The following is a 15,755-nucleotide window of genomic DNA, read 5'->3' as shown; positions in this document are numbered from 1 at the left end:
CTGGCTGAAGCTGAACCTCGGGAGCCCAGGACGCCTTCCTGCACATGCGCAGGAGGCTCAATGACAGTCGAGCTTTGGCTAAGGTGAGGGAGAGATTGGGGGATTGCATGGCCAGGGAGGGCGGCCCTGCACCCCCTAGGTAACCTTTCCGAGCATTCCTGCTCTCCTAAGATCTACCTCGCTGTCTAGACCCCAAGCAAACGTTGTACCACTACAGGATCTCTGGGCCTGCAAAACGCCCCGAAACCTAAGACCTCTGACCCCTGTGTGGGACCCAGGCCAGCTGAACGGTGTGGGAAGGGGACAGGCAACAGGGGCTTCGAGGCGAGCAGATGGGCTCTGCGCCCTGCCTGGGGTAGAGACAGCTTCTGGAGGGTGGGGGGACGTGGAGGTGGAGAGGGCGCTTTTCCTCTAGATGGCCTTTGACCCCCTTCCCATTTTCCTCTGTTTAGGCTCCAGGGAAAGGGTCTAGCCATGCTGCATGTGACCCGGGGGGTCTGGGGGTTCAGGGTCCGAGTATGGCCACTGTTGCCCGCGCTCCTCGGGCCCCCCCGGGCCCTCTCATCGCTGGCAGCCAAGATGGGGGAGTATCGCAAGATGTGGAACCCCAGGGAGCCCCGCGACTGGGCCCAGCAGTACCGCGAGCGCTTCATTCCCTTCTCTAAGGAGCAGCTGCTCCGCCTCCTAATACAGGTACCGCCCGTCCCGGATCCAAGAGCCTGGGGACTACCGCTCCCAGCAGGCTTCACGGCGGCAGGGCCCTAGTTGCTGCAGAGAACTGCCCTGGCGCCTCCTGGGAGTTGCAGTTCCCGGGTCCCTTCGTGGTTCCCTGGTGGGCGGGAGATGAGCTGGAATGCAGGAGCCAGGTCTCCGAGATCAGATGCAGCATCCATTCCCGATTCTGGCTTGTTCTGAGGGCTTGAACAGGCACTCTCTGGGGCATGGTTTTTCCCTCTGTAAGACGGGTATAGTAATGATCCTCATCATTACTATGTCTACTACCTGATAATAATTGTACCTATAAAGTCACAACGCTGTAATCATAATTATTATCACACAATTTGAGCTCTGACTCTATGGCACTGTGCCAGACATTTTTCATGTATTGTTGAATCATCAGTAAGAGAGATACCACCATCATCCCCATTTTACAGATGAGATAATGGAAGCATAGGAAAGGAAAGTGACTTACCCAAGGCCACAGCATAGTGGCGTAGATTTGAACCAAAGTGGTCTGACTCCAGAGCTGGCCCAGGACTAGGGTTAGGCAAGTGAGGCATTCGCTTGACCCTAAGAGTGAGTGCCTCCATTAAATTTTGCACCCTTGGGTGTCATATTCACGTCATCCTAGGCTTGGTGTCACTCTAGAACCTGAGTACTTATTACCACCATCGTCATCATTGTCATTATTGAGGATTTTGAGGATTATTATTCATTCATTCATTTATTTTTGTTTATTATTATTATTATTATTATTATTTTTTTTTTTTTTTGAGACGGAGTCTCGCTGTGTCGCCCAGGCTGGAGTGCAGTGGCCGGATCTCAGCTCACTGCAAGCTCCACCTCCCAGGGTTTTTATGCCATTCTCCTGCCTCAGCCTCCCGAGTAGCTGGGACTACAGGCGCCCGCCACCGCACCCGGCTAGTTTTTTGTATTTTTTAGTAGAGACGGGGTTTCACCGTGTTAGCCAGGATGGTCTCGAACTCCTGACCTCGTGATCCGCTCGTCTCGGCCTCCCAAAGTGCTGGGATTACAGGCTTGAGCCACCGCGCCCGGCCAATTATTTTTTTTTTGAGATAAGGTCTCACTCTGTTGCCCAGACTGGAGTGCAGTGGCACAATCTCAGCTCACTGCAATTCTCTGCCTCCTGGACTCAAGTGATCCACCTGCCTCAGCCCCTCAAGAGGCTGGGACTACAGGTGCCCATCACCACGCCTGGCTAATTTTTGCATTTTTAGTAGAGACAGGGGATTGCCATGTCGGCCAGGCTGGTCTTGAACTCTTGGCCTCAAGTGATCTGCCCACCTTGGCTTCCCAAAGTGCTGAGATTACAGATATGAGCCACCACACCCAACCATCATTCATTCATTTAACATTTATTTATTGAACATCTACTGTATGTACTCAATTCTGTGCTAGACTTGATACACACACAAATATATGCATACAAATACACACAAGTATATGCAAATACACACACAAATACATTCTCACACAAATACACAAATATATGTACACAAATGCATAAATATACACATACAAACACATACAAATATACATACACAAATATGCATACACAAACACGCACAAATATATGCACACAAAAATGCACAAATATACACACACATAAATACACAAATATATGCACACAAATGTAAACACGTGTATACAGGACACGTGTAAGCTCATCAGATTCTCACCATAGCCCTCTGAGACAGAGGGTGTGATCCTCTGTTGCCAGTGAGGAAACTGAGGCTCAAAGAAGTGAAGACAATTACCCAGGAAGGAAACATAAAGATAGGAAACATAAAGAAGTGGCTCAAGGCCAGGCGTGGTGGCTCATGCCAGTAATCCCAGCACTTTGGGAGGCCGACGCAGGTGGATCACCTGAGGTCAGGAGTTCAAGACCAGCCTGGCCAACATGGTGAAACCCCGTCTCCATTAAAAGTACAAAAATTAGCTGGGCATGGTGGCAGGCACCTATAATCCCAGCTACTCAGGAGGCTGAGGCAGGAGAATCACTTGAACTACGGAGGTAGAGGTTGCAGTGAGCTGAGATCGTGGCCACTGCACTCCAGCCTTGGCAACAGAGTAAGACTCCATCTCAAAAATAAAACAAAACAACAAAAAAACCCCAAAATGGTTCAATGTGTGCTCTGGTGTCAGAGAGACCTAGATTGCAATCACTTCCCACAGACACTGCAGCCCTTACCAAATGACTTTTCCAGAGCCTCAGTTTCTCTTGCTGAAAAATGGGAGTTATAATTCCATCAACCTTGGGGGGATGGTGACTCAGCCTCCCAGCGCTTTGGGAGGCTGAGGTGGGAGGATCGCTTGAGCACAGGAGTTCAGACCAGCCTGGGCAATATAGTGAGACTCCACCTTTACAAAAAATTGTAAAAAATTAGCGAGGCATAGTGGTGGGCACCTGTAGTCTTAGCTGCTCAGGAGGCTGAGGTGGGAGGATCACTTGATCCCAGGAGGATGAAGATACAGTGAGCTGAGACTGCACCACTGAGCTCCAGCCTAGGTTACAGAACGAGACCCTGTCTCAATATAATAATAAATAATAATAATAATAATTCCATCTACTTCTGGAGGATGACATTACACTGTCAAACAGTTCCTGGAATTGTGTGAGTGTTTAGGAAATGTGAAAGCAAAAACTTGAACCTCCAGCTTTTTAAGCCCAGTATAGTTTTTCACTATATTTGGCTGCCTCAGTTTCAGTAAAATGAACAAACTTTTTTTCCAACCAAAACAAAACTTTTTTTTTTTTTGAGCCGGAGTCTTCATGTTGTCTAGTTTGGAGGGCAGTGGTGCGACGTCGACTCACTGCAGCCTCCGCCTCCCCGGTTCAAGCAATTCTCCAGCTTCAGCCTCCCGAGTAGCTGGGACAACAGGTGCACACCACCACACCCGGCTAATTTTTGTATTTTTAGCAGAGACAGGATTTCACCATGTTGGCCATGCTGGTCTTGAACTCCTGACTTCAAGTGATCCACCCGCCTCGGCCTCCCAAAGTGCTAGGATTACAGGTGCGAGACACTGCGCCCGGCCCCAGAACAAAACTTCAAAGTCCGGAGCTCTGATTGTGTAGTTAGGTTGCCAGGGGAAGAATTCTTTCGCTTGGGGAAGGGGAAAAGGCCTACAGAGAAGTTTTGCTTCCTGAGGTAACAGGAATTCCACTCGAGTCCGGCAGAGAAGGCGGCTTTGGAGGCGTTCTCGGCCCACGTGGACTTCTGCACCCTGTTCCACTACCACCAAATCCTGGCCCGGCTGCAGGTGAGGATGGAGCCCCTCCAGCCCTGCAGCGCTTGTTCGCTCATCTGCTCATTCAGCAAACATTCTCTGACACCTTCTTGGAGCCTGGCCCTTATTTTAAGTGCTGGGGATTCAACAGTGAACATGGAGCCAACATTCCAACTGGGGAGACAAGGAATCAAATACATATAAAATATGATGCCTGCTGGTGATAAGTGCCATGAGCAATGAGGCGGAGTAGTGGGATAAAGAGGGATGAGATGGGCCGGGCACGTTGGCTCATGCCTGTAATCCCAGCACTTTGGGAGGCCGAGGCGGGTGGATCACGACGTCAGGAGATCGAGACCATCCTGGCTAACACGGTGAAACCCCGTCTCTACTAAAAAAATACAAAAAAATTAGCCTGGCGAGGTGGCAGGCGCCTGTAGTCCCAGCTACTCAGGAGGCTGAGGCAGGAGAATGGCGTGAACCCGGGAGGCGGAGCTTGCAGTGAGCTGAGATCGAGCCACTGCACTCCAGCCTGGGCGACAGAGCAAAACTTTGTCTCAAAAAAAAAAAAAAAAAAAAAAAGAGGGGTGAGATGGGGCCTGTTTCAGATGGGGTGGGTGGGAAAGGGCTCCCTGAGGAGGTGATATGTGGGCTAAAGGCTTAGCGAAGAGGGGGTATGAGCCTGATGAATGCCTGGGGGAGGATGTTCCTGGCAGACGGAAGAGCAGGTGCAAAGGCCCTGAGGTGAGCGGGGGCCTGGAGTGTTGAGCAGTGAGGAGGCCACTGTGGCTGCAGGAGAGTGAATGTGCGGGAAGGGTGGGATATGAGGGCAGAGGGGATGGGGACAGATTGTACTGGGCCTTGAGGGCCACGGCGAGGACCTTGCTTTGTTTTTTGTTTGTTTATTTGTTTTTGTTTTTGAGATGGAGTTTTTGTTCTGTCACCCAGGCTGGAGTGCAGTGGTGCGATCTCGGCTCACAGCAAACCTCTCCCTCCCCAGTTCCAGCGACTCTCCTCCCTCAGCCTCCTGAGTGGCTGGGACCACAGGTGTCTACCACTTCTGCCTGCTAATTTCTGTATTTTTTGTAGAGACGGGGTTTCACCATGTTGGCCAGGGTGGTCTTGAATTCCCGACCTCAAGTGATCCACCCGCCTCGGCCTCCCAAAGTGCTGGGATTACAGGCGTGAGCCACTGCGCAGGCTGAGGACCGCTTTGACTCTGAGTGAGCCGGGAGTCATGGGAGGGCTCTGAGCCAAGGAGATGTGAGCAGCGGATTTAGGTGTTAACAGGATTTCTCTGGCTGCAGTGTAAGGAACAGACTGTCAGAGGCAAGGACATCTATGAAAGAGTCTATTATATTTGTCTAGGTGAGAGATAATGGAAACTCTGACAAGGGTAATAGTGGTGGAAGTGGTGAAAAGCGGTCAGATGCTGGTTATGTTGGGAGGCATTAGCGTTCTGCTGATGTGCTGGCTGTGGGGGTGTGGTGGGGAGGAAGAGAGGAGAAGTGGTGCATCTCCAGCGGTTCTGGCCTGAGCCTCCCGGAGGATGAAGCTGCCATTTACTGGGATGAGGAAGACCATGATGGGATGGGGAAAAAGATCTGCAGGGAGGACTCAGAGCTCAGTTTTGGACTTAAGAATTTGAGCTACTTGGCCGGGCGTGATGGCTCATGCCTGTAATCCCAGCACTTTGGGAGGCCGAGGCAGGTGGACCACTCCTGGCCTATTCTTTTGAATTAAAAAAATGTTTATTTCAATAGTTTTTGGGGTACATGTGCTTTTTCGTTACATGGATGAATTCTATAGTAGTGAATTCTGAGATTTTGGTGTGCCCATCACTAGAGCAGTGTACCCAATCTGTAGTCCCTCACCCCCATCCCAACCCCCCTCCCTGAGTCCCCAAATTCCATTATATCACTCTGTATATCTTCCCCCCCTCATAGCTTAGCTCCCACTTATAAGCAAGAATATAAGCTATTTGGTTTTCCATTCCTGAGTTCCTTGACTTAGAATAATGGCCTTCCAGTTCCATCCAATTACTGCAAGAGACATTATATTGTTCCTTTTTATGGCTGAGTAGTATTCCATGGTATATATAGACCATATTTTCTTTATCCATTGAACTGCCTTTTAGAAAGCCAGGTAGAAAGATGGACTTGAATATGTGGATCTGGAGGTGAAGGGAGAGGTCTGGGCTGAGAAACTGCTGTGGGAAGATCTATTAATAGATGGTAGTACTGCCAGGCGTGGTGGCTCACTCGTGTAACCCCAGCACTTTGGGAGGTCAAGGCAAGTGGATCACCTGAAGTCAGGAGTTCGAGATCAGCCTTGCCAACATGGCGAAACCCTGTCTCTACTACAAATATAGAAATTACCAGCCTGACCAACATGGTGAATCGCCATCTCTACTAAAAATACAAAAATTAGCCAGGTGTGGTGGCGTGTGCCTGTAATCCCTGCTACCCAGGAGGCTGAGGCAGGAGAATCGCTTGAACCCAGGAGGCAGAGCTTGCAGTGAGCCAAGATCCCGCCACTGCACTCCAGCCTGGGCGACAGAATAAGACTCTGTCTCAAAAAAAAAAAAAAAAAAAAGCCGGCCGTGGTGACGCATGTCTATAATCCCAGCTCCCAGCTACTCGGGAGGCTGAGGCAGGAGAATCGCTTGAACCTAGGAGTGGGAGGTTGCAGTGAGCTGAGATTTTGCCACTGCACTCTAACCTGGGTGACAGAGCAAGACTGTGTCTCAAAAAAAAAAAAAAAAAAGGGGGCTGGGTGTAGTGGCTCACGCCTGTAATCCCAGCACTTTGGGAGGCCAAGGAGGGCAGATCATGAGGTCAGGAGATCGAGACCATCCCGCCATCCTGGCCAACATGGTGAAACCTTATCTCTACTAAAAGTACAAAAATTAGCTGGGCATGGTGGCTCGTGCCTGTAGTCCCATCTACTCAGGAGGCTGAGGCAGGAGAATCGCTTGAACCCAGGAGGCAGAGGTTGCAGTGAGCCGAGATTGTGCCACTGCACTCCAGCCTGGGCAACAGAGCAAGACTCTGTCTCAAAAAAAAAAAAAAAAAAAAAAAAGAAAAAGTCACATGGGGCAGAATCCAAGACAGACCAGGTGTGAGCATCCAGCTGTCCTCTCCTGGTGGAGTCATGAATGGCACTTAATTCTCCCAGCAAGATGTGTGACAACACGCAAGCAGTGCTGCCAACCGGGGACGCTCCTGTAAGCCTGGGTGTCCAGGGTTTTTACTGGGCGTCAGTCACATATGCATGGTGGCTGACCTGAGACTCCAGCCCTTCCAGAGGCCAAGCTGATACCAAATGGCTCCAGGCCCTGACCATAGATCACAGCATTAGCATACAGCATCCAGTGTGGCTCCAGGCCCCAGGTAAATCAAGACACTTTTTTTTTTTTAAGACGGGGTCTCGCTCTGTCACCCAGGCTGGAGTGCAGTGGCCGGATCTCAGCTCACTGCAAGCTCCACCTCCCAGGTTCACGCCATTCTCCTGCCTCAGCCTCCTGAGTAGCTGGGACTACAGGCGCCCGCCACCACGCCTGGCTAATTTTTTGTATTTTTAGTAGAGACGGGGTTTCACCATGTTAGCCAGGATGGTCTCGATCTAAGACACTCTTATCAGTCAGGACATTCCAAGGGCTTAGAGGTTCCCTCCCAGAAGCTGTCCAGGGCCTGTCCTTTCTTTGGAATGTGCGGGCTTTGGACAACTCAGGCCTGCTGCATTCACCCCTCGCTGCATCCCACCACAGCCTTCTGCAGCTCCCTGCTTTGCTTTGAATAATAACAACCCCAGCAATGGCGGCATCACAGCCCGTCGTTGCTGAGCGCTTGCTGTGTCTGGCTTATTGACTCCTTCCTGCAGTGCGGAGAGGCAGCCGCCATCAGCCCATACGTACAGGGAGAAACTGAAGGTCTCAGAGGGCCTGGGTTGTGCCCAGGATCACACAGTTCATAATTGGTGGAGTTGAGATCAAGTCCCTGTTTGCCTGCCTCCAAGCTCTTCCACAGGGCACCTGTGGCCTCTGGAGCCACAGTTGTTTTTTTTTTTTTTTTCTATTTTTCTAAAAGTTAAGGCCGGACACGGTGTCTCATGTCTGTAATCTGAGCACTTTGGGAGGCCGAGGCGGGCGGATCACTTGAGCCCAGGAGTTCGAGACCAGTCTGGCAAACATGGTGAAACCCTGTCTCTACTAAATATACAAAAATTAACCAGTTGTGGTTGAGGGGGTGCCTGTAGTCCCAGCTACTCAGGAAGCTGAGGCATGAGAATCACTTGAACCCGGGAGATGGAGGTTGCAGTGAGCCAAGGTCACGCCACTGCACTCCAGCCTGGGTGACAAAGCGAGACTCTTAAAAAAATAAAAAAATAAAAAAGTTAAAAAAAGCCCATTTTATTATAGAAATGTGTAAATATATAGAAATGTGGAAAGAATATAAGTGAATAAGCATATATCTCCCAGGCAGGAGGTTTTAAACAGAGGCAGAGGCAGGGTAGAAGTGGCAGAGGCGGGTGAGGCCTGCTGGGTGACCATTAGCCGATGACTTAAGTCCTTTGAAGATGTGGCCTGGGCAGGGAAAGAAGCAGCATCGCCTCGGTTCCAACAATAGCTTGGTTGTTCACTAGTGGGGTGGGTGACCTTGGCGGGTGACCTCTCTCTGATCTTTTTTCCCTGATTCATTCATTCATTGAATTCGCTCAGTAAATATTTACTGGGCACCTACTGTGTCTCTGGAATGGCTTGAGGCTCTGGGGGACAGTGGACAGCGTGACAGATGTGCCTCACAGGCTCTGTTCTACTGAGGAAGAGACCAGCAACAAGGTAAAGGAGTGACATTTGGCGGGGCACAGTGACTCACGTCTGTTATTCCAGCCCTTTGGGAGGCCGAGGTGGGTGGATCACTTAAGGTCAGGAGTTCGAGACCAGCCTGGCCAACATGGTGAAACTCCGTCTTTACTAAAAATACAAAAATTAGCTGGGTGTGGTGGCGGGTGCCTATAGTCCGAGCTACTCAGGAGGCTGAGGCAGGAGAATCACTTGAACCTGGGAGGCAAAGGCTGCAGTGAGCTGAGATCGCACCACTGCACTCCAGCCTGGGTGACAGCAAGATTCTGTCTCAAAAAAAAAAAAAAAAAAAAAAAGAAAAGAAAAAAATCTGGATGCAGTGGCTCACGCCTGTAATCCCAGCACTTTGGGAGGCTGAGGCAGATGGATCACATGAGGTCAGGAGTTCGAGACCAGTCTGGCCAACATGGTGAAACCCCGACTCTACTAAAAACACAAAATTTAGCTGAGTGTGGTGGCACATGCCTGTGATCCCAGCTACTCGGGAGGCTGAGGCAGGAGAATTACTTGAACCCGGGAGGCAGAGGTTGCAGTGAGCCGAGATCACACCACTGCACTCCAGCCTGGGCAACAGGGCAAGACTATGTCTCAAAAAAAAAAAAGTAGTGAAATGTATTAAAAGGTGTTTCCTTGTGGAGGTCCTGAGGGGGAACCATCCATGGTGTCTCTCCTGGCTTCCTGTAGCGGCCAGCAACCCTTGGTGTTCCTTGGCTTATAGATGAGTCACTCTAACCCCTGTCTCCATCTTCCTGTGGCTGCCTTCTCAGTGTCCTGTGTGTGTCCTTTTCTGTCCCTTATAAGGACACTCTCACTAGATTTAGATTCCACCCTAATTTAGTATGATCTCATCTATATCTGTACCTTAATTCTACCTGCAAAGACCCTATTTCTGAATGAGATCATATTCTGACGTTCCAAAGGGATGTAAATTTTTAGGGAAAACATTCAACTCATTATACCCAGTAAATTTGAATGTCAGATAAACTATGGATCATTTTTTAGTAGCGTGTGTGTGTCTTGTGCAATACAGTCATCCAATATTGCACGGGACATAAACTAAAAACATTGTTTGTTGCTGGGCTGGGCGCAGGGGCTCACGCCTGTAATCCCAGCACTTTAGGAGGACGAGGCGGGTGGATTACTTGAGGTCAGGAGTTCGAGACCAGCCTAGCCAACATGGTGACAGCCTGTCTCTACTAAAATACAAAAAACAAATTAGCTGGGCGTGGCGCGTGCCTGAAATCCTAGCTACTATGGAGGCTGAGGCAGGAGAATTGCTTGAACCCTGGAGGCGGAGGTTGCAGTGAGCTGAGGCGGAGGTTGCAGAGTCACGCCTCTGCACTCCAGCCTGGGCAACAGAGTGAGACCCCGTCTGAAAAAAAAAAAAATTGCTTGTCGTTGATCTGAATTCAGATGTTACTGGTGTCCTGCACAGTCAGCCCTTCATATCCATGGGTTCTGCATCTGTGGATTCAACCAACTCGTGGATAAAAATTATTTGGGGAAAAAATTGTATCAGTAGTGAACATGTACAGACTTTTTTTTTTCCTTGTCACTATTCTCTGAACAATGTAGCATTACAATTATTTACATAACATTTTCATTGTATTTGGTGTTATAAGTAATCTAGAGAGAGATGATGATTTAAAAGACACATGGCCAGGCACAGTGGCTCATGCCTGTAATGCTAACACTTTGGGAGGCTGAGGCGGGAGGATCATTTGAGGACAGGAGTTTGAGACCAGCTTGGACAACATAGTAGGGCTCCGTCTCCACAAATTTTTTTTTTCCTTTTTTTTTCTGAGACAGATTTTCACTCTGTTCCCCAGGTTGGAGTGCAGTGGCGTGATCTTGGCTCACTGCAATCTCTACCTCCTGGGTTCGAGTGATTCTCCTGCTTCAGCCTCCCGAGTAGCTGGGACTACAGGTGTGCACCACCATGTGTGGCTAGGTTTTGTATTTTTAGTAGAGACGGGGTTTCACCAGGCTGGTCTGGAACTCCTGGCCTCAAGTGATCCACCCGCCTCGGCCCCCCAAAGTGCTGGGATTACAGGTGTGAGCCACTGTGCCCGGCCTTCACATTTTTTTTTTTTAAATTAGCTGTGTGTGGTGGCACACACCTGTGGTCCCAGCTACTCAGGAGGCTGAGGCAGGAGGATTGCTTGAGCCTGGGAGGTCGAAGCTGCAGTGAGTCATGATTGCAGCACGGCATTCCAGCCTGGGGGACAGAGCTAGACCCTGTCTCTAGAAAAATAAAAATAGGCCGGGCGCGGTGGCTCAAGCCTGTAATCCCAGCACTTTGGGAGGCCGAGACGGGCGGATCACGAGGTCAGGAGATCGAGACCATCCTGGCTAACACGATGAAACCCCGTCTCTACTAAAAAATACAAAAAACTAGCCGGGTGCGGTGGCGGGCGCCTGTAGTCCCAGCTACTCGGGAGGCTGAGGCAGGAGAATGGCGTAAACCCGGGAGGCGGAACTTGCAGCGAGCTGAGATCCGGCCACTGCACTCCAGCCTGGGCGACAGAGCGAGACTCCGTCTCAAAAAAAAAAAAAAAAAAAAAAAAAAAATAAAAATAAAGTATATGAGGGGATGTGCAGAGGTTATATGCAGACTTATCTTTTTTTTTTTTTTGAGACACAGTCTCGCTCTGTCGCCCAGCCTGGAGTGCAGTGATCTCGGCTCACTGCAAGCTCCTCCTCCTGGGGTGACGCCATTCTCCTGCCTCAGCCTCCCGAGTAACTGGGACTACAGGCGCCCGCCACCGCGACTGGCTAATTTTTTGTATTTTTAGTAGAGACGGGGTTTCACCGTGTTAGCCAGGATGGTCTCCATCTCCTGACCTCGTGATCCGCCCACCTCGGCCTCCCAAAGTGCTGGGATTACAGGCGTGAGCTACCGCGCCTGGCTGCAGACATGTCATTTTATATCAGGGGCTTGAGCATCTATAGGTTTGGGTATCCATGGGACATCCTGGAACTGATCTCCTGTGGATACCAAGGGATGGCTGTATTTTTCTTTTTTTCAAAACCTAATAAGGAGAAAAGGAACGCAAGGGAGGGTGTGTTTTGCAGTTTCAGGTAAGGTGGTCAGGAAGGCCTCACTGAGCAGAGCACATTTGAGCAGAGACAGAGACCTGAAGGAGGCGGGAACAAGCCCTCTGGATATCTGAGGGAACCCTACGTGCAAAGGCCCTGGGGCAGGAGTGTGCATGGCATGTAGAGGAACAGCCAGGAGGCCTGCGGGGCCAGAGCCTGGCGAACCAGGGGAAGAGAGCAGGAGGTGAGGGCAGAGGGAGGGGGACCTGAGGCCAGATCCTGCAGGGCCCCCTGGGCGGTGGTGAGGACTTTGCTTTGACTGAGTGAGCAGGTGGCTAAGCGGAATGTTCTAAGCAAAGAGCGGAATTGCTGTAGGTGCCAACGGGCACCCTCTGGTGGCTGCTTGGGGAACACACTGGGGATGGGGATGGGGCTCCCAGGCCAGGGAGGAGGGTGGCTGAGACCGAGGGGTGAGAAGCGGTCAGATTTTGCATCTGTTTTGAATGTGGTGCCATCAGGATTTGCCAATGGGTTGGATGTGTGAGAAAGGGAGGACTCCAGGATGACCCCCAGGCTTTGGGCCTGAGCACCTGGAAGGATGGAGTTACATCTTTTGAGATGGGGACGACGGTGAGAGAAGCAGGTTTGGGGCATCGTGGGTTTAAGAGGATGCCCTTGCGGAGGCGTTGAGAGACCCACGGGCCATCTGTGTAGAAGTATTGAGTAGACGCCCAGCCGTGTGAATCTGGAGCTCAAGCGAGATATCTGGACTGCAGATGGAAATCTGGGAGTCCTCAGTAGACAGATGGCATGTGACAGCCACAAGGGAATGCTTGATGGTGGAAAATGGCAGCAGCAATTGCCACGAAGACCCAATTAAGTCATTCTTTTTTTTCTTTTTTTCTTTTTTTTTTTTTTTGAGACGGAGTCTCACTGTCTCCCAGGCTGGAGTCAATGACACTGTGTTGGCTCACTGCAACCTCTGCAACCTCTGCCTCCTGAGTACAAGCAATTCTCCTGCCTCAGTCTCCCAAGTAGCTGGGACTACAGGCGTGCACCACCACGCCTGGCTAATTTTTGTATTTTCAGTAGAGACGGGGTTTCACCATGTTGGCCAGGCTGGTCTCGAACTCTTGACCTCAAGTGATCCGCCCGCCTCAGCCTCCCAAAGTGCTGGGATTACAGGCATGAGCCACTGCGCCGGCTCCAATTAAGTCATTCTTGTAGCAGATGTTTGTGCGAGGCCGGGTGCCAGGTGCTGGGTCTTCATTGAGGAGTGAAATTGGGCCTGCATCATGCGCTCTGGGAGCTGAACGTGGATGGTGGGGACGGTCATGAATCGGATGCTCTCCCCAGTGATGGTTAAGTTCAGACCATGAGGGCAATGGGCATGGTGCCCTGCAGGCGGATAACAGAGTGGACCTCGGTTGCTATACTGGGGTCCATGTGCAAATTAGAAAAAGGTGCCACTTTCTGTAGCCTGGCACTGTCCGTTATAGTAGCCACGAACTTCGTTAAATTTACAAGTATCCTGGGCGCAGTGGCTCACGCCTGTAATCCCAGCACTTTGGGAGGCCGAGGCAGGTGGATCACGAGGTCAGGAGTTTGAGACCAGCCTGGCCAACATAGTGAAACCCCGTCTCTACTAAAAAAAGTACAAAAAAAAAAAATTAGCTGGCATGGTAGCAGGCTCCTGTAATCCCAGCTACTCTGGAGGCTGAAGCAGGAGAATCCCTTGAACCCGGGAGGCAGAGGTTGTAGTGAGTCAAAATTGCACCATTGCACTCCAGCCTGGGTGACAGAGCAAGACTCTGTCTTAAAAAAAAAAAAAAAAAATTTAAATGTAGACACTAGCTGTTAAAATTTAACATAACTAAAACAAAATTAAACATTTTGTTTCTCAGCATACTGATCGTGTTTCAGTGCTCAGTAGCCACCTATGGCCAGTGTCGACCTTATTGGACAGTGCAGATCTAGAACATTTTCCTCACTGCAGGGAGTTCTAGTGGATGGTGCTGTTCTGTTCCTTTATTTCCATCTGAAGGGTGGCTATCATGATAAATGGACAGGTCTGCCCTTAGATCTGGTACCTTTGTGCAGTGCACATCCTGCCCAACCACACAGGGTGGCCCTGTTCAGTTTGATGAGTAGAGGAAGGCTTCTTCCTTCTTCCTTTTTCCTTCTTCCTTCTTCCGTCTCCCTTCTCCCTTCTCTTCCTCCTTCTCCCTCCTCCCTCCTCCTCCCTCCTCCTCCTCCCTCCTCTTCCCTTCTCCTCCCTTCTCCTCCTCCCTTCTCCTCCTCCTCCTCCTCCTTCTTTTTTTTTTTTTTTGAGACAGAGCCTCACACAGGGACATACTCTGTTGCCCAGGCTGGAGTACAGTTGGCACGATCTCAGCTTACTGCAACCTCCACCTCCAGGGTTCAAGTGATTCCCATGCCTCAGCCTCCAGAGTAGCTGGGATTACAGGTGCCTGCCACCACGCCCAACTAACTTTTTTGTATTTTTAGTAGCAACGGGGTTTCACCACCTTCCCCAGGCTGGTCTTGAACTCCTGGCCTCAAGCAGTCTTTCTGCCTTGTTCTCCCAAGGTGTTGGCATTATAGGCATGAGCCACTGCCCCTCTCTGAGGCTTTTTGATAGTGATAATGGAGCTAGAATATGAGAGAGAGTAAGACTTCAATAGTGAAAAGGGAAGAAGGCAGGAAGGGGTAGGAAGAGTCTTCCAACAGCATGTGCAAAGTCTCTGTGGCTGGAGGAACTAAAACCAATCTGGTTTGTTGTTGTTGTTGCTGTTTTGAGACAGGGTCTTCTCTGTTGCCCAGGCTGGAGTGCCGAAATGTGATCATGGCTCACTATAGACTCAATCTTCTGGGCAATCCACCTGCCTCAGCCTCCTGAGTAGCCCCACAGGTGTGCACCACCATGCCTGGCTAATTTTTATATATATATATTTTTTTTTTGGTAGAGATGGGGTCTTGCTATGTTGCCCAGGCTGGCTTTGAACTCCTGGGCTCAAGCAATCCTCCTGCCTTGGCCTCCCAAACTACTGGGATTACAGGCATAAGCGATTGCACCCAGGCAACCTAAAGACAGTCTGGATGGTATGGAGTGACCGAGGGGGTTTGTGGTCCTGTGAGGCCTTGCAGGCCCTGCTATGAAGCATGATCCTGATTCCCGAGGGCAGTAGAAGCCTTGGAAGGGTTTCAGCAGGAGATTGACATGGTCAGATGTGTCATTCTGGTTACACTGCCTCCTGGTCATGTGACCTCGAGCAATTACTTAACCTCTCTGTGCCTCAGTTTCCACATCTGTAACTGAGGAGTTTCACACTGTGAGAATGTGCGTGTAACATACTTCAGTCTGTGCCTGGCACACAGTAAGTGCTATGTAAATACGCACCATTATCATTGATGATGGTTGTTGTTATTATTTGACAAGATCTCCCTGGAAGCTGTGCACAGAACCGATTGGCAGGGGATGGGGTGTGTTACAGGATTTGGGGAGACCATTGAGAAGGCTGTTGGGCTCACCCAGGCAGGATGAGATGGTGGTGGCTGGCACGGACTGGGACAGGGCTGGTGGGGAGGAGAGAGCTGGGTGAAGTGCCGGTCTGCTTGGAGGTGGAATCAGCAGGATTTATTGTGACAGGGAAGGGAGCAGCAGGGATCACGTGCAACGTCCAGGATTTTGGCCCAAAGCCCTGGGAGGATGTGAAGTTTCCAGAAGAGAATCTGGTTCACAGTGGACATTTGATCGATGCAGATTTCTTTCTCCTCCAGCTTTCAAACTGCAGCTCAGCCTGGGAATGGAATTTCTCAAGGTTACTCTATAAGTCCCAGAACTGCTCGACGAATCTAGGCTGGAGGATGTGGGCACAGC

The 15,755-nt window shown here is 50.3% G+C and overlaps 2 protein-coding genes across 3 annotated transcripts in view; one reads left to right on the top strand and one right to left on the bottom strand.

Annotated features, from left to right (window-relative positions):
• Nucleotides 1-15,755, bottom strand: part of GRWD1 (glutamate rich WD repeat containing 1) — a 152,411-nt gene that overhangs the window by 96,754 nt on the left and 39,902 nt on the right. The window lies entirely within an intron of this gene.
• The window catches only part of TMEM143 (transmembrane protein 143), a 170,232-nt gene that overhangs the window by 144,636 nt on the left and 9,841 nt on the right, over nucleotides 1-15,755 (top strand). Inside the window, exons 2-4 of one of the 2 annotated variants that reach the window (XM_050772454.1) lie at nucleotides 41-83; nucleotides 453-693; nucleotides 3,901-4,005. In XM_050772454.1, coding sequence (XP_050628411.1) covers nucleotides 61-83; nucleotides 453-693; nucleotides 3,901-4,005 — 369 coding nt within the window. In that variant the 5' untranslated portion in view covers nucleotides 41-60. Of the gene's footprint in view, nucleotides 1-40; nucleotides 84-452; nucleotides 694-3,900; nucleotides 4,006-15,755 lie in introns of those variants that run through there. The other variant, XM_050772455.1, reaches the window with a different exon arrangement.

The sequence above is a fragment of the Macaca thibetana genome, chromosome 19 (genome assembly GCF_024542745.1).
Source record: "Macaca thibetana thibetana isolate TM-01 chromosome 19, ASM2454274v1, whole genome shotgun sequence".
Taxonomy (NCBI): Eukaryota; Metazoa; Chordata; class Mammalia; order Primates; family Cercopithecidae; genus Macaca; species Macaca thibetana.
This window is presented reverse-complemented; position numbering and strand designations above follow the sequence as displayed.